Consider the following 18,754-nt stretch of genomic DNA (forward strand, 5'->3'; position numbering starts at 1 on the left):
GAATTCACCTTGTGTATTGGTAGCTTCCACAACTCACTGTTTAGGGCTCCATACAGCTGCTTTCCATTCCCTATTAGACCCTCTGATACATCAAGAACCATCAGTGGAGAGAGTGTATTGCCTCTCACTCTCTGATAGCTGCTTACAGGGTGGGGTCTCCTCAGCATATGTCACCTACTCATCTTCCTCTTTAAATGATAGTCCCAAATTCTCACCTTCAGGCCACTTCAGTATGATTTCCAAGAACCCAGAGTGATTAGGATTTCCTGTCTAAGCTTGCTGTGTGATGAGAGCCATCCGCTTACTTCATGTAGCATCAGTGGCATGACCTGTGGAAGGGACTTTCCATTTTAATATCCAGCCCTGCACTGGTAGTCAGTGTGTGAGAATGACCAGTGCTTCAGTGGTAATCACTTCTAAGGTGGCTCAAACCTCTTCATAATCTGCTAAGATAACTTTTCCTGTTGGGGTGTAGTTGGCCTCATATCCTTTGTATCCCTGAACCCAAAGGTCATCCTCGAGTTTCTCCAGGCACCTTCTGCCAGAGGCTCCAGGACAGACCATTCTTCCTGGCTGCAGTGTAGAGCAAGTTCTTCTCATTCTGTCCCATCCTGACTGACCCAAGGGCTACTGCATGGGCAATCTGTTCAAAGTACTGTGGTTGTTCCACATGAAATAATTTTTCTTCTGTGTCACAAGGTAGAGAGGGCTTACAATCTGGCTGTACCCTGGGATTTGCATCTCCACAAAATCCATGTTGCCTAGGAAAACTTGTTTCCTTCTTGTTGGTCAGAGGGGAAATAGTAGCTATGTTGCTAATCACTTCTTCTGGAATTTGTTGATGTCTGTCTTGGCACTTCACTCCTAGCAACTGAATTTCTTGTGCAGGTCCCTTGACCTTACTTTGATGGCAAAACCGACTTTGAGGACAATGTGGATTATTTTTTCCCCTTTCTCAAAAACTTCCTGTGCCATTTTTCCTCAAAGGATCATGTAATCAATGTACTGTAGATGTTCTGGAGCTTCACCTTTTTCCATGGCAAATGGTGGGACTCTGCTTTCACCCCTGGGGTCATTGTTTCCAGGTGAAGGGAATGCCCCTCCAAGTGAAAGCAAACTTTGGCCTGCACTCTGCTGCTAAAGGAGTGGAGAAAAATGCATTAGCAATGTCAATGGTGGCACCACATTTTTGCCTTGGACCACAGTTCATACTGAAGTTCTGGCATGTCTGACTCAGTGGAGGTGTGACTTCATTCAGGCCATGATTAGTTGCTGACTGCTCCCTGGATCTCCAGTAATGGATCGTCTTACAGATGGGAATCACAGTCTCAGTCAGTGTGGTATTGTCAATGGTGCACTGTTTTGGCAGCAGTTGGTACCTGCTCTTCTTCAGCCCTCAGGTGTCCTACTGAAGAAGGGTCCCTTAAAAGACTAGGTAAGGTGTTTAATTGTTTACTGTCTTCTGTCTCCACAGCAGCTATCCCAAAAGCCCAACAAAGTCCTTTTGGGTCTTTGAAATAACTACTCCTAAGGTAATCTATGCCAAGAATACATGGAGCCTCTGGACCAGTCAAAATATGTTGTTTTTTCCATTCATACAGTACATTGATGACATGATCCTTTGGGGTAAAATGGCACAGAAAGTTTTTGAGAAAGGGGAAAAAATAATCCACATTGCCCTCAAAGTGGGTTTTGCCATCAAACAAGCGCTGTTAACTATGCAACTGATTGTACTTATGGGTTGGGAGGAGGAGGTGGTTATGGGGGGGAAGATCAAAGCAAACTGATACCATCAGTGTTGCAGAACTGTGATGGTGAAGCATCCATTATGTGCCACCCATGGGATTAGGTAAACACAGCAGTCTTGGGCCTGTGCACTGTGGTGGCCTGGGGCTGGAATTTGAGCACAGCTACTATGAGCAAGAGAGGAATCATCAAAATAGGCTTTGTGAGACAGGGACTGTTCATAAAAAGGACAGTAGTGATTTCTTTTAAAATGAGTGCTGACCCATTTCAATCTTCAAAATCTTGAGCTGGTATGCTAAACTTGAGCTGTTCTTCCTCTGGTAATCTGTAGAGACTGAATTGAGAGAAAGAGAAAATAAATTTGTATTGTGTGCTAGATCACAACAATTCTGATATTTAAAACTGTTTAGGAACATCCATATCACCTTCAGAGAAATTTCAACTGGAGCCTAAACTACTGTTGTAATACTACTACTAACGGTGATGATGATAATTATGACAAGAGTATTGAAAATATGAGAGAGAGAAAAATAACATCCAAGAGAAACAAGTGATGAACAATACAATTGCTCACCTCCTGCTCACTGATGCCTAGTCTGTCACCAAGTAATGATCACTGGCTCCAGTTTATATATTGGGCATAACGTTCTATGATACAGAGTATGTCTTTGGCCAGATGGATCAACTGTCCTGGTTATGCTCCCTCCCAGCTTCTTGTGCACCTGCTCACTGTCAGACTATGGGAAACTCCAAAGTCTGTGTTTTGGAGTAAGTACTACTTATCAACAACAAAATCATCAAGCGTGTTATCAACATTATTCACATATTAAGCCCAAAACACAGCATTTTACTAGTTAAGAAGAAAATCAACTCTAGTCCAGAAAAACAAAACAAAACAAACAGGACAGCAAGTTTGCTTTACAAAATCTCATACTGGAATATTTTGAATTAATAATAGCAGGGAAGTAGTGCAGGTTCTCAAAGGTCTTTATTTCATATATGCATCATATATACTAGGCAATTTTTTAATGTGGCGAGTTTCCACCATATAACTCAACTTTAAACATGCATATTGACCAGTTGAATCAAGGTACCTGATTCTGAGGCTTTAAACAGTCTTATCCCTTCCTTCTAAGAATGGCCTAGAGAAGAAAACAATTTAGGAAGTTTGTGCTTAATTGAAAAAGAAATACTAATACCAATGTGCTCTTCAGAAAACATCTAATATTTGTCTTACCAAAGATTAGCCACCTGGCTTCATTTGCATAACTCCCCTTTCTATGTTTGTGCAGAAAATCCTACATCCTCTTTCCCATCCCTGAAAAGAAATGAAGAGTTACATACAAAAGCATTACTGCCAATAATTTGCAGATAACAAAAGAGACTGGAGTGTGTCTTATGGTAGTTTCTGTGCTTCTCTTTCCTTGCTGCCCTCACTGTGATGCTATCCAAAAGGGAATTTAGAGCTCTAGTCATTGAGATGGTGTTGGCTACCGATATGTCCTGTCACTTCCAGCAAATCAAAGCTATGAAGAATGCTTTGCAGCAACCAGAAGGGTGAGTCATTTCACAACATGGCCCAGTGAGGGGGCTGCATTTCAGCTGGTGCTTTGCCAATGTGCTAAACTTCAAAAGCACCTCTCCAGAGTCCCTCTCTTCCTTTGATATCTACAACAATTTTCTTTCTGCTGGTGAATTTTGAATTATTTAACTTATGAAGGGATGGGCGCATGCCTACATGCACATCTATATTCTGTGCTGGTGGCCCAAAGCTTTCAAATGTCACCATTGTTGGGACCAGCCTCATTGGGCATTTCCCTGGTGGGTAACATCAAGGACATGATTCATTAGAGTAACCTCTATAATTGAGTATGACTTAGGTTATAAGACCTGAAGAACATAACTTGCACTTTGCCCTCATGCAGATGGTATCAGCTGTCACCCCCAAAAGGGACCTTCTTCATAAACAGAGAACAGATGAAAACTTGAGATCCACTGAGGGAAGGACTGGAAAATAACAGATGGAGCAGTATGGGGAAAGCCTTTTCTTCTTCCCAGTATGCCACTGGGAGCTGTAATATTTTGTCCACAGCTTTTTCCCAAAAAATCCTTTTACATTGCCTTGAGTGATGGTCATTTATTCACCCTGGACACAGTTATACCAGAATTATACCTGTATCAGAATTATATCAATATCAGTATTATACCTGTATCAGTGCGGGGTGTTGCTGGCCATCTGATCCCCTCAAAAGCTACAACTCCTTCAACCATTTTGAATAGCCAAAAAACAGAATTTAAAAATGAAAGCACCCATACCAAGAAAGCATTATTTACTGGGTTCATGGGCTAGCCTCTTAGGTTATGATAATCAGAAATCATCAGCACTTTTTTTTCTGTGAAATCAGGATTCTCTTCTGTACTCATACTAGTTTTCTATCAGAGAAAAATTTATCAGTTATTGTCTAGATTTGTCAGAACCCCAGACATCCCCACTGTTCATTAGAGTGGGATGATAGGGACCATTTTCTCTTCTAAGCTGAATAAAATACAGCACTGATTAAATGGGGAGCACAGCAGCTCTTCAAGACCATAACCTAAGAGGCTAGACCATGAACTCAGTAAATAATGCTTTTTTGGTATGGGTGCTCTCATTTTAAAAATCTTTACAAGCAAGCCTGTAAAGTTTCTGAGCAAAGCTGAGCAATATTTCTTTTTGCATTTCTTAGTATCTCTTTTAAACCAGGTATCATGTATGTTGGAGAAATAAGACAGTCTTTCAGAGTTGTCTGATTTTATGACCAAAGAAACCACTTCACAAATATCCTGACCGAAGATTATAATTACCTTATTTTCCTGTAGGTAAGATTTTTGTCATTCTTCCCTGCAAGAGCAGACAATTAACTTTTTTGATCCTTTGGGTTTTCAGAATTGACAAGCCGAAAGCCTTATCACTGTTATTACATACAGCAGATATCAGTCATCCAGCCAAGGCCTGGGATCTCCATCATCGCTGGACCATGTCTCTGCTAGAGGAGTTCTTCAGACAGGTAAAGCTAGGGAAGTTCTTTTCTTTTCTGCAGGGAAGAGGGAGTGTGTAGGATTGGGTGAGGAAGTAGGAAAATGTTAACACGAATATGTTTCTTTTTCTCTGATGTTTTTAAGACCCTCCCAAATAGTATGATCTTTCTCCTCTAGCACAATTAGCACTGGCTATTATGCCTTTTAGGCATAGGAAGCTAGTGTCTGAAACATTCCCTATAGATTTAAACATTACCTACATAGAAGAAATTCTAATTTGGGAAGCTAATAAGTCTTTCAAATTAGGAAAAGATGGAATATATGTCACTCAGCTCTAGAACCAAGAAACCATGTTTGTGTAGCTGTACTTTAGAGAACTCTACTTACATTGTTGGAATGGATGTGAAAAAGGCCTAGTTTGGCCTTACTTTAAAAGAAGTGAGCTGATCAAAATTATAGTTCATAGTGGATCACCTGTTGACAGACCCACAAATCTAGACAAATCATTGAGCTCTGTGTGATGATTATAAGGTTCTCAAGTGATTAATAAAAAGTATTTAAAGAATTAAAAAAAAAAAATAAGTAAAAGCAAACAGAGCACTTAAGGAGTGTATAGGATACTTTTCTCCAGTGTGAATTGCTAACCTAAGCAGTGCTAGCACTTAAGTTCTTATTTTCTCTGCAAAGTCCAATAACTTTATGTTCTATAGTAAATCTAAATGCAAAAGGGAAAAATATGACAATTCTTTAAAAGCTCAGACAATATTAAAAAATGGTATTTGTTTTTAAAGACACAGCAGTAATCCCTGTTTTAACAAGGATATTGCAAAAATTTGCTTTGAAATTATTCCTTTGGTTTGTTTTTCAAACCAAGAGTTGTTTTACTGGGTGGAAGCAGATAGCTCATACCTGCAACATATTCTGTCTTGCCGCACAGGAGGCTCATGCATGTAGGATGATGTTAACATGAATTTTAGGGAAATTCTGTGCATATTTATGCTTTTCTAGCTCAAAGTTATACTAGATGTGATAAAATACATGACTGCCAAAGACTTATGAGGAAATTAAGATTACCTCACTTAATTTTGTGAGACCACAAAACCTCCAAGTTTTGATTTATTTTACACATGTAATGAAGACAATCTATTATGTTATATGTTTTAAAGAGTATTTTAATTTCAGCCAACAAATTCTACCCTAATTTAATAGACAGATTTATTTTTTTTAGATAATGCTATATATAAAACTCATATTCTTATTCCAAATTCAGATACCGTAATAATTTCCTCTTCAGGAAAACCATTAAGCTTACCATGAAGCATAGACTTGTGTTCATTGAAGTTATCGAGTACTAGATCAATAACTACACCCCTACTTAATATTAGAAGAAAAACACACATCTCACAAATTGCTGTCCTAGCTCTGGCCATGACAGAGTTACTTTTTGCAGTAGACAGGAATTGGCATGGCTAGGACCTGGAGGTTATTCTATCTCACTTCATTTTCCAGGGATGAAGGAAAGGCTGTTTTATGAGTTGGGGTGGTGTTCAGTGAGCATTTGCATGTGAACCACTTCCTCTCTCTTGAAATTTCTTATCTCATTGCTGTTTCCAGTAGATTATTGTTATTTCAATTGCTAATCTTTACCTTTGTGCCTCCAATTGTCCTTTCCAGCCCACTGCAGGGGGAGAGGAAGGGAAAGGGGAAGAGAGGAGTAAGTGAGCAGTGAGCAGTGAGCAGTCATGGTTTGGAGATTTTTGGTGGGAGTACTAAATTTAAGAATACCATTCTTAAACCAAAACAGCCTAGTTTGGCACCCACTGTGGGACTCAAAAAATGGAGATAACAGCAGATGTGGCCCCAGAGTGTTGGAAACAAATTTGATCTAGGTATTTGGTCTACTATGTATGCAGTGGTCACAGTGTTGCTTGGTCTGTTCACAAGGTTGTGGTACCTAACCCTGGTAGTGAAGCCATGCCACTGGGATCCCTGTCCTGGGTGTGGGCATTGACAAAGGGGTTGGGAAGAGGACAGAAACTCTTAGCTTCTGGAGCAGCTCCCATCAAGTGTGAGAGAAAGGTATTAATTCTTGCAAGTGTGTTCTAGTAGTGTGGTCAGGCAGGGGGAAAGCTGTGGAGAAATGTATCTAGTATCTGAAGGAATTAGCTGCACTGTAGGTACCTATAAGGGTTCAAGCAACAAGCAGTCCCTTGCAGACTCAGATCAGGTCCACCTTACACAATCCATGTGGCAGAAGTTTGTATGCAGCACACCATTGTTGTACACAAACTCATTAGCATTGATATCAATAAAGGAAAGATAATAAAGAGGGCTTCAGGTGACTACACTACTATGGCAATATAAAATAATTTTTTTCCTTCCTGGCTGCGGACAGACTCGAAAAATTCAAGCATGTTAGAGGGGAAATGTCCTATGCCCCTCCAGTATGGGCCACAATCTCTGGAAAAAGCACACACCATGAGATAACCTGCAGTTTTACTTGACCCCAGAGAAGACATGAGGAAGTGGGATGGAAAACCCAACCCTACCCTAGCAGCACAAGTGTGTGAATTGAGAGGAAGGACCACCACCACAGAAAATTCTTCAAGCATAAATGCTGCTCCAGTTTCCAGTGGGCTAGTTGTCAGACACAATGGAATGGAATCCATTCTTCTGATCCTCTTGAAAGGACATCCAGTTCACATTTACAAGACATGAACAATGACTACTATGACTAGAACTAGAGGGGCTCTGCCTCCAGCAGGAGGAAAGGGACAACCTGATCAATTGGACTGTATGGATCTGATGGCTTTGTGCATCAGACCTGCAAGAGTATAAGGCTTTAGTTGACATGGGCACACCTGTACCCTGATGCCATCAAGATCTGTAGGGACATGTTATAAATGATCAACAAGAAAGCCAAATTAATAAATGCAAAAGATTTTATTTTTGTGACTGAAAATACAGTCCTCAGAAGCCACATTCAAAGAGAGAGCGTTGAGCCTGGGATCGACACTGGGTGAACCTAGATCTGACTTCTGTCACATCAGATCTCCCTCTGCTCATGAATGCCATCTCCGGCAGGGCTGTTTTATACAGTTTTTTGTGCCTGAAGCAGAGGTGCCCCGATTTCTTTTGTTACCCTGCATATGTATGAAGTTTCTAAAATTTTAATGTGCAGAGTTGGACAATTGCTGTTTCCTGGGTAGTGGCGGGCGCTGATCATGTCAGGGGAAGTTGTGTATTCAGATGTATGTTTCTCGAAGACTTCAGTTATCTTGATTGATGGTATCTATCAAACACTGATCGTCCTTGGGTGTTCCCTGATGGTTCTGAGGGAAGCCCATCTCCACACCAGCCACGTTCTTTTATTAGTAAACGAGTCATTCTTCTCCTGCTGCCACCAGGAGTTTCGTAACTTCAGTGTGGTAATCTGTCTCCAGGTTGTCCGTGGTCAGAGGCTCACTGGATGTGAAATTTATTTTACATTTTTTATTTTTATACTTTTTCCCCCAAAGCATGAATTACTTTACATTATATATTACAGACAGAATCTATTTCTGTGTCTGTGGTGACAGGGGGATCCCAACAGATGAATGTACTGGAAACAAAAGCAGAAATACCCCATTCTGATTAGCGCAGAGGTCCTGAGTGTCCTTGACATAGATTCACTCAGGAGAGCGTATTTCAAGGACCCAAGAGGGCATTGTTGGGCTTCTGGGATAGCTGCTGTGGAGACAGAGGAAATTAGGCAGCTGAACTCCTTGCCTGGTCTCTCAGAGGACCCTTTTGCTGTGGGACTGCTGAGGGTTAAAGAGCAACAGATACTGATCACTGCCACGGCAGTGCATCATCAGCAATACTGCACCAACCGGGACTCTGTGACCTTCATTCATGGGATGATTCAAGAACTGGAGAGACAGGGAGTGGTCAGCAAGATTCACTCACCCTTTAACAGCCCCATATGGCCAGTGTGTAGATCCAGTGGAGACTGACAGTGGACTATTGTATCCTGAACACAGTCACAACAGCACTGAGAGCTGTTGTGATGGATATATTTGAATTTAAGGATGATCTGGTGTCCAAGACGGCAAGATGGTGCCATCATGTACACTACTAATGTGTTTTTCTCAATTTCTTTGTCAAGAGAATGCAGGCCACAGTTTGCTTGTACCTGGAGGGGTGTCCCCTACACTTGAAACTGATGACCCCAGGAGTGGAAGCCCCACTGTTTGCCATGGACTGATTCAAACTAAACTTCAAAAGAGTGGGGCTCCAGAACACTTGCAACATGTTGATGACATTATTGTACGGTGCAACACAACAGAGAGAGGTTTTTTTGGAAAAAAGGAATATAATCCACATCCTCCTGAAGGTCAATTTTGCCATAAAGCAAAGTCAAGGGACCTACCCAGGAACATCAGGTTTTAGGAGTAAAATAGCAAGATGAATATCATCAGATTCCAGCGGATTTGGTCAAAAACATAGCAGCTATGTCCTCACCAGCCAGCAAGAAGGAAACACAAGCTTTCCTCAGTACTGTGGATTTTAGAAGGATGCATATTCCAGATTACAATCAGATTGTAAACCCTCTCTAACAAATTACCCAGAAGAAGACACATTTTAAGTGGGGTCCTGAACAGCAACAAGATTTGTAACAAATTAAACAGGAGATTCCTTGGGAGCAATAGGCCCAGTTAGGGCAGGACAAAATGTGAAAAGTGTGCTGTACACTGCAGCCAGGGAGCATGATCCTTCCTGAATCTCTGGCTGAAGGTACCCTGGGAGACTTGAAGAAAACCCCTGTGATTCTGGAGTCTGGAATACAAAGGATATGAGGCCTGTTATGCCTCAGCTGAAAAAGAGCTACTGGCAGTTTATGAAGAAGGAGTTCTAACTGCTTCAGAAGTGATTGTCACTGAAGTACAGCTCTTCATGGCACCCTGATAGTCTGTTTTAGGCTGGATATTGAAAAGGAAAGTCCTCTTCACACATTCAGATGGATGCTAAGTGGTCTGTGCTGATCACTCAGAAACCCCTAATTGCCCAGGGATATTGGCCTGAAGGCCCACAAATCACGAATTGGCCTCAAGGCAAAAATTTTAGACTATTATCATCATTGGAGGAAGAAAAGATGACATGTGCTGAGGAGCTCCTACCATAGATATTCAGCTACCAGAAAAAGAAAAGTGATATGCACTCTTTACTGATGGCTGTTTTGTAGGAATCTACTGAAAATCAAAAGCTATTGTGTGGAGTTCTATGTGATGAGTTGCCGCAATTAGACAAAGTGGATCTAGGCTGCAGAGTTGTTAGATGTCCAGCTGGCTTTAGATTTTTCTGAATGAGACAAATGGCCAGTGCTCTACCTCTACACTGATTTGTGGATGGTAACAAGTGCTCTGTGGGGGTGGCCCACAGACCAATGGAAAAAGACCGGTTGGCTGTGTGAAGTAAACCCATCCGGACTGCTGAAATGTGGCAAGACACTGCTGCCTGGCTTGTAAAACTAAGTTGTGTAGATGCAAGTATACCCAAGAATTGGGTTACTGAAGAGCAATGCAACAATGGATGAGTGTATTGAGCTGCCAAGATTAAAGTGTCTCAGGCGGATCTGGATTGGAAAAATAAGGGTAAATTATTTCTGGCTCGATGGGCCCATGATACCTCAGGTCATCAAGGAAGAGATGTAACCGGGAGGAGATGGGCTTGTAACTGAAGGTGGAATTAACCATGGATCCTATCTCTCAGGTTATCCACAACTGTGAAATATGCACTGCAGTCAAGGAGGCCAAGTGCATAAAGCCTCTGTGGTATGGGGGACAATGGCTGAAATATAAATATGGGGAGGCCAGGGAGATTGTTCACAATACACTCACTCAAACCCACCAAGTAGTATGTACTTACAGTAGTGGAAACTACCCCTGGAGATGTGCTCACTGCCTGTAATGCCATCCTGGGCCTTGAAAAACAAGTTCTGTGGCAACATGACACCTCAGAAAGAACTGAGTCAGACAACAGGACTAATTTTAAAAATCACGTCATAGACACCTGGGCCAGAAATCATGGTATGGAGTGGGTGTATCATATTCACTATCATGCACCAGCCTCTGGGAATACTGAATGGTAAAACGGGCTGTTAAAAAACACGTAGAAAGCAATATGTGGTGGGATATTCAAGCATTAGGATCTACATTTTTTGGAGGCCACCTGGTTAAGTCCATACTAGAGGCCCCACTAATTGCGCTCCTCCTGTGCAATTAAAACCTCCATATACCATATAAGAGGGCAAAGTCACTGTGGTGCATATGAAGAATATGTTTGGAAAGAAGTTTGGCTTAGCCCTGCTTCAAGCAAATGTGGGATTGTTTTGCTAAAGGATCTGGGTGCACTTGGTGTGTAATGCAGTGTGATAGGGAAACATTACCTTGAAGGGATTTGATTTCTGGGTGAGAAGAGTCTGTAAGATTGAATTGTATGATACTGGCTGCTGAATGACACTGCCACTGTATGCCATAAGCACCATGAACAGTGGATATGGACTGCTCCAGATACACCAGTTGTGAGCTCCTCATGCATCTTGCACACACCCAACAGAACACCAGCCCTCCTGCCCTTGAAGACATCTAGGATGGATAGAATCCACAGTCATGGACTAAATCAACTCAACAGATGTCTTGGAGGGATGGCCATTGACTACAAAAATTATAATAGTGCTTGTAAGCACATACAGATATATATTTTCTCTAAAACTGTATAAATATATAGTTGGAAAGTGTAAGATCTGGGCATAATGCAAATGGTATAGAATAAGGAGTGGATACTGTTCTGGTTCAAACAGGACAGGGTAATTTTTACAGCAGCCAGAGAAGGCATGGCTAGGATCTGGAGGTTATTCCATACCACTTCACATAATTTTCCTGAGATGGGGGAAGTGTTTTCTTCTGGGTTGGGATAGTGTGGCAGCAGTCAGATTGCATGCTGAGCATCTGCATGTGAATCACTTGCTGTTCTCTTGTACAATTCTGCTATTCATATTGCTGTGATTATGGTTTGTTTTCTTACCTCATTGCTGCTTCCAAGAGATTGTTCTTAAGTCTGTATCTTTTTTTATGCCTTCAATTCTTCTTTCCAACCTTTCACTGCAGAAGGAGTGGAATGGGTAATAGGTAGTGAGCAAGTAGTGAGTTTTGAGGTTTTTAGTGGGAGCACTAAATTGGAGAATACTGTCCCTAAACCATGATATTGAGAACTACTACTAGCCAATGGGACTATGATTGTAAGGAACCTGCTTGACCCAGGATTGGAAATGTATTTCCTTATGGTCACTTATTGCAGACCCTTTCCTTTCCCTTCTGCTAAGTGTTTTTCAGAGACATAAAGCCTGACTTAACCTATATAAGAAAAGATCCCCAGCTCTGTTTATTTCCCAGTATTTTGAGATGTGACATGGCACAGGTCTTGATACATCAAGTGACCATGCTGTAGGTATGAAAGATTCTAAGTACAAAACTGTTTTTTTATACTCAACATGTTTGAGCATTTTTTAAAGCAAACCTTAATTAATTAGTTCTACTAATGCATTTTAGCTAGCCATTAGGAAGCTGCTCAAACAGCTTAGAAATCAAGTGTCTTTCTGAGCAGTCACAAAGGCAGGCAGGTGTTCTTTCCAAGATTATTAGCCACTGTGATTTTTAGAAGGTCTAAGGAGTAAGAGAAGAATTATGAGCTGGCATTGAGAGATGTTTTTTCTGAGTGACACAGCTGACACCGTAAAGGAATGTTACTTAAAAATATTTCTGTGTTTAGTTTGTGTTTTACCCTGATATTTGTATATCAGGCTCCTAACACAAATCAGAATTGTTCTACAGTAGAAGGATACTATTGCTTGTTGTTCCAAACAAAATCCTAACAGAAAATATGCACCCCTTTTATGTATGTTATATTAACAAAAATAGGAATTCAGCTCTTATATCCACAGAAGCCTTTCTCTGCCTATGTTTCCTGAATATTTTAGCTTCTATTTGATGTTGGTCAGAACACTGGCAAGAAATTCAGCACAATTGTAATGACCTGCTAATTTAAGTAAATTGTTTTACAGTATATTTAACAGGCTATTTAAATTTGAATGCTCTGTGGGAGTACTGCAGCTGTGTCATCCTATACATATCTTCTCAACATAAAGCAATGTTATAGAGTGACTGAATTAAAATAACAGGCCTTTTGGACCGTGTGACTTGAAAAACTGGAAAACTGGGAAATACGGGGTTATAACACTTGATCTTCCATCTTGTGATTCTAGAAAAGGACTTTCACTTCTGAGGGCTGGTAGGAATGTTTGGATTTATGTAGTTAAAATGTAAATGTAATCTAAAGGTAATATGAAATGTTGTATTCACAGCATCATAGAATACCAGATTGGAAGGAAGCTGAAGGATCATCAGGTCCAACCTTTCTTAGCAAAAGCACAGTCTAGATGATCCAGCACCTTATATAGTTGAATCTTCAGAGTGTCCAATGCTGGGGAATCCACCACTCCCCTGGGTGGATCATTTTAGTGGCTGATCTCATTGTGAAAATTTTTTGTCCTGTGTCTAATCAGAATCTCTTCTTCAGGAATAACTTGTATCCATTACCCCATATCTTTCCATGTGCCTCCTTGTAAAGTGGGGGTCTCCATCTTCTCTGTAGCCACCCTTTAAATACTGGAACCTGGTGATAAGGTCTCTTTCAAGTTTTCTTTTCTCAAGGCTTAACAATGCAGTTCTCTCAGCCCTTTCTTACATGACAGGCTTCAGAGTTGTTTCACCATCTCTGTAGCCCTTCTCTTGACCTTCTCCAGCCTATCCACTTTTTTTTTTTTTGCATGGGAGGACCAAAACTGAACACTGTATTCCAGCTGTGACCTGGCAGGTGTTGAGTAGAGTGGAATAATGATTTCATTATCTCTGCTGGTGATGTCCTTGTTGATGCAGCCCAAAATTCTGTTGTTTTCTTTACCAGAGCACCACATTTGTATTAGCTTTTAGTCCAAAAGGACTGTCAGGTCCTTTTCCACAGAGCTGCTCCTCAGTTGGGTTGTTCCCAGCCTGTGTTGTGGTCCTGGATTATGTTTTCCCAGGGGTATCACCTTACATTTGTCCCTGTTAAACTTCATAAGGTTCTTGTAAGCCCACTCTTCCAGCCTATCCAGCTCTACCTGCAGGATGGCTCTCCCTTTAGAAGTGTTCCATTTCCCACTTGGTTTGTACCATCAGCAAACTTCACCAGGGTACACTTGATCCCATCATCCAGATCACTTGTAAAGATATTAAACAGCATTGGGTCCAGTATTGAATACTGGAGTATCCCACTTGTGACAGGTTGCTAGTTTGAAAAGACGCTACTTACCACCACTTGCTGACAGGTGGACAATCCACATCCAGGTAGACAATGTCCACAGCTTGTCCCAACATCAACCAAGCCGGTTACTTTCTCATAGAAAACTTAGTGTTTTCTTTGGAAAAATTACTAATCTTCATCCAGCCAGTCTCATCTAAAGGGTGCAAAGAACTGAAAAATCAGTCCTGACAGTGATGTTTGCTCATCAAAGATTTGCTCTGAGAACCGAGATCTCTGGAGAACTGCAGTGAGAAGCATTCTTGTGCTCAAGGGGTTTTTAGTTGGTGCACAGAAGTACCAAACAAGCAGGAAAAGGTCTAATGAAAAGTCACTGGAATCAAGATGCTTAATTCATTAAGTTCTCCTTGGACTATAACTTTTCCATCGAGACTCAAATTCTGCACAATTTGTGTTAAAAACCCCAATCTAAACAAAATTGAAACTTAATTAAAGAAAGTAAAATGAGAGGCTTTTACAGTAATGACATAACATATGAAAAGTGCAATGTGTCTTGTCTTTTTAAAATTTCTTCTCAATTTTTTTCTCCAGGGTGACAAGGAAGCAGAACTAGGGCTGCCCTTCTCTCCTCTATGTGATCGGACATCTACTATGGTTGCTCAGTCTCAAATAGGTATGTCCCTTTTGGTGCATGCAAAGTAGCATCTTAAAAGAAAAACTTCATCTTCTCAATAGTACTAAGATCCTGGTGATATAATTTGAATTATGTTAAAGAGAGGAAATAAGGCACAATGGCATTATTTTGCCCAGATCAACAATTCAAAGAGGAGCCATTAAATTTATGGTGATGGTTCCAATACAGTAATCAAATTACCTCTGATGTGTTTGCAGAAATAACTACAGTACCCAGTTATGACACTTACTCCATGATTTTATGATTTGTGAAGACAGGGCACACATGAGAATATCATGTGAATGAATGTCATTGGTGTACATGAAAATGTAATGTCTGTTCCTCTGATGACCTGGACAAAATATTTTATTCCTTTCACCCTTTCCCTCCCGATGCTTTAAACCAAACATTATTTTTCACCGAATCCAAGCAACTAGCAAATCTTTTTCTGTGCCACTAATTCAGAAAAAGAGATCTTTTTACAGACTCACTAACAGCACTTTCTCTACCTCTTCTTCAGTTACTGAGTGAAAAAGTAGGGGAAGCATGAGGCAACAAACCTCACATTTAGTGAAAGAACAAGAGGGGCTAGTAAAACTATTGAGGGGGCTTGGTACAATGAAGAGAACATGGAAAAGGTGGATTTGTGGGTGGATTTTATACCTTTGAAGTAAGTGAAGAAGATGGATGTACATGTTCCAGTCTCAACTGGAGAATAGGTAGCTAAATGGAATGAAAAAGGAAAGATAACATGGACATTAAAATTGAGAGTACTGAAAAAAACAGAAAGATAGAAAACATATTAAAGAAAGCAAAGAAAAATTTAAAGCAAGAAATTTCTCTCAAATAATGAAACAAAGATTTCCTGAATCTAGGAAACTATAAATTCATATCTTTGGCTAAAAGCTATTTCTGTTTAAAATTATTTTATTGTTCCTGGTAAGCAAGCCATTATCTCAGAGACAGCATCCCAGACTTTTCTGGCTCTGGAAATTTAGACAATTCACCTAAGAATCTGAGTTTGAAGAGCCGTATACAAGCCTGGCCTGGTTACTAGGCTTGTAGCATTTACTCCTCTGGAACAATAACCTACTAGAAACTGTGTGTTCTGCCGGTATCTGGGTGGAGGAAAGCAGCAACAAAACTTGAAGTGCTACAGTCTCAGCTGAAACTCATGTGGAAGACTCCTGGACATAGGCTTATTTCTGTGCTGTGGGAGAAGAAAAACTCTCCCTCTCTGGTTGATGTGAGTGAAGTTACAGGTAGATATTTCTCTTACACATCTGTTTTATCAGCTTTCAGATATGTTCCTCACTCCTTACAGGGAAAAGGAGTTTTGCCTTCCCCAGGGTCCCTCTACATAGGGTTGCGTATGCTTGGGAACCCGTTTTCCTGGTCCTCTCATTTTGGGCTCTTTTGCTTAGAAAGACCAGAAGAGGAAAGAATCTTCTGTTCTGAAGCCCCTTGTGTGAAGCCACTGAAAAGTTATTGTTATATTAAACCATCAGAAATACAATTTACCTTAGAGGCACTTGTCAGTAGGCAAAGGCAGGCTTATTTAGTCATATACTATTTCATTTGGGCAGTTTAGTAATCCATTGATATTAATAGACTACTCTTTATTTTTGCCTTCTACCATTGTAAAATTATTAATTTCTCAGTCTGCTGCACTTTTTGACAGTGTCTTTCTTTATGTCCCTTTTGTTAAATTGCAACCACCTATTTTCTGGCTATATGCTGAGATAAGACTTTCAAAGTTGTAGGGTAGATTCTCAGACAAACAATCTCCTTTCATTTATTTATTTACCCAGTTAATAGTCTCAAAAAAATGTTTCCTGGAATAGTAATTACATTTCTTTGCAGAAGTTCTTACTGAATTCCAAATTGTGCATGCAACCACTGAGTGGTTGGACTTGACAATCTTAAAGGTTCTTTCCAACCTTAGTGATTCTATGACTGTCATCTGCACTAAGGACTAAGCCATCAATTCTCACAAATTAAAAACTTTTGTTCTTAGTGAAATATAACTGTGCTTTTTGTTCTATCAAGGACACGGCCTAGAAATTGTGTTCTAGTGGCTCAATTTGTTTGTAGTTGCTGGTTTGCTGCTGTAAGATCACTGTAGATGCAACAACAGTAGGCACACATTTTCACTAATTAAAGATTCTCACACAGATGGCAGGTTATGGCAGTATAGTTGATAAAATTAAGCAATCCAACAGAAAAAAAACTCCTCAAAGGAAAGAACGTGTTTCTCCTGTTGTGTCCGGTTATGAAAAAATTGTTCCGTTTAAGCTGATAAATAAAAACCCAATGAATATAAATTATTGAACTTTATTTTGAAAACCTATTAATGTTAACAATGATCACCAATTTATCATCCCTTTTCTTATTCAATAGAATGAGTATGGCAAATATTTCTGTACCATTGTGAAGTACAAAAACTGGGAGAGTTATGTTTGGAAGTCAAGCTGCTTGTTCAGAGTGGGGGAGAGAAAAACCTGCAAAGAAAACCACACCAAGATTTTAATATTTTCCAACAAGCATATCAGGAGCTAAAACTTCTCTGGCTCAAACTCTAGGAAACTTGTGTAACTGAAGATCAGCCTTTATTGTCATTGTCCTCTTTTCGCAGCTGATATATGCAAGAGTATGATTTTCTTTTGTCCTTTTACTATCAAGAAATAAAAATGCACTTTCAGAAAACAATGGACGAAGGCTAATGAGTGCATGCTGCTGATTTTTTGTTTTATGGTGAACTTTAGAGAAACTGTCCTCTACCCATTTTTTTCAATGTTGATGTTCATAGGTATAGTGAGTGAACACTAGGCATATGCCTGGAATTCACTCTTAACATGCAATATTAACTGGTGAAATCATCTTAGTCTCTAGCATGCAGAAGTGTTTATCATGTTCATTCTGTTGAAGAAGAAAAAGGATGTTAAACTGGTCATTACCACTAATAGGTTTTAAAACTCAGGCTCATTTGATATTCAGAGTTTTAAATAGCAAACTAAATTACTGTATTTTAATCTCAGTGTCTTCAGGTAAAGAGGAAGAGGAAACAAGGGGAACAAGGCATGTGGGAATATGGCAAAAGTTACATAATGCTTAATAAAGTCCTAATTTCTTTTTCTACAATAGCAGATTATGATTCCAACTTTGTTATAATCCCTATTTTAAAGTAACATAGTTGAATAACTTATTAATGTTACAGGTAATAGAGGAAAAATATGCCACTTACCAAAGAAAAGTTGTCCTATGTATTTGAGTTTGTTTACCTGTGGTCCCTTTTGGGACCTCTGCTCACCTTTGTTGATGAGATGCAAGACCTCTCACAGGGAAAACTTGATTCTTAAACACAACTGTTTAATGTGTTTATGTGTAACTGTTCAGTATCTCAGGAAACAGATCCCACCATCCTGCTGCTGAAGTTAGTGATGCATTCATCTGTCTGGTATCAGAGATTTGCATGTCTCAGGGTTTTTAGTGGTGGAGGAGCAAATGGCAGTGGTATTACTTGCTGAGCAGAATGACAAGGTACTATGACTTGGGTTTCTTCGGTCATCAAGAGGTAAATAAGTTTTTGAGTGAAGGAGAGTGGAAGAGACATATAGACAGCCAGACCCACAAATGCCACAAATGCGTAAATCAAGTTCTCGTTATCCTTATGATTCCTGTGGCACATTTAACACTGTTCTAAGTTGGTTGCTTAAAAAAATTACATTAATTTTGCAGGGACTATCAGCATTGTGGTCTAGCATAAAATTTTCTGTTCAAGTTTTATACTGCATGCATTTCTGATTAACTACCTGGGAATTCTTTTTTTCTAAATTTTACTAGATAAGACTGATACAGTGTTATGCAGGCATGTGATTCACATGTTCAGATAACACTGCATGTGTCCCCAGATTTACAGCCTATAATGTAAAAGTAACATTTTTTATTTGTTTGTCATGAAAATACAAACATGAAAAT

The 18,754-nt window shown here is 39.9% G+C and overlaps 1 protein-coding gene across 1 annotated transcript in view; it reads left to right on the forward strand.

The window, feature by feature from the left end:
* PDE1C (phosphodiesterase 1C) overlaps positions 1-18,754 on the forward strand; it is a 247,407-nt gene that overhangs the window by 196,417 nt on the left and 32,236 nt on the right. The window contains exons 11-13 of the mRNA XM_064703189.1: positions 3,202-3,303; positions 4,673-4,793; positions 14,695-14,776. Of these exons, the coding sequence (XP_064559259.1) occupies positions 3,202-3,303; positions 4,673-4,793; positions 14,695-14,776 (305 nt within the window). The remainder of the gene's footprint in view (positions 1-3,201; positions 3,304-4,672; positions 4,794-14,694; positions 14,777-18,754) is intronic.

Source organism: Zonotrichia leucophrys, chromosome 2, assembly GCF_028769735.1.
Source record: "Zonotrichia leucophrys gambelii isolate GWCS_2022_RI chromosome 2, RI_Zleu_2.0, whole genome shotgun sequence".
Taxonomy (NCBI): Eukaryota; Metazoa; Chordata; class Aves; order Passeriformes; family Passerellidae; genus Zonotrichia; species Zonotrichia leucophrys.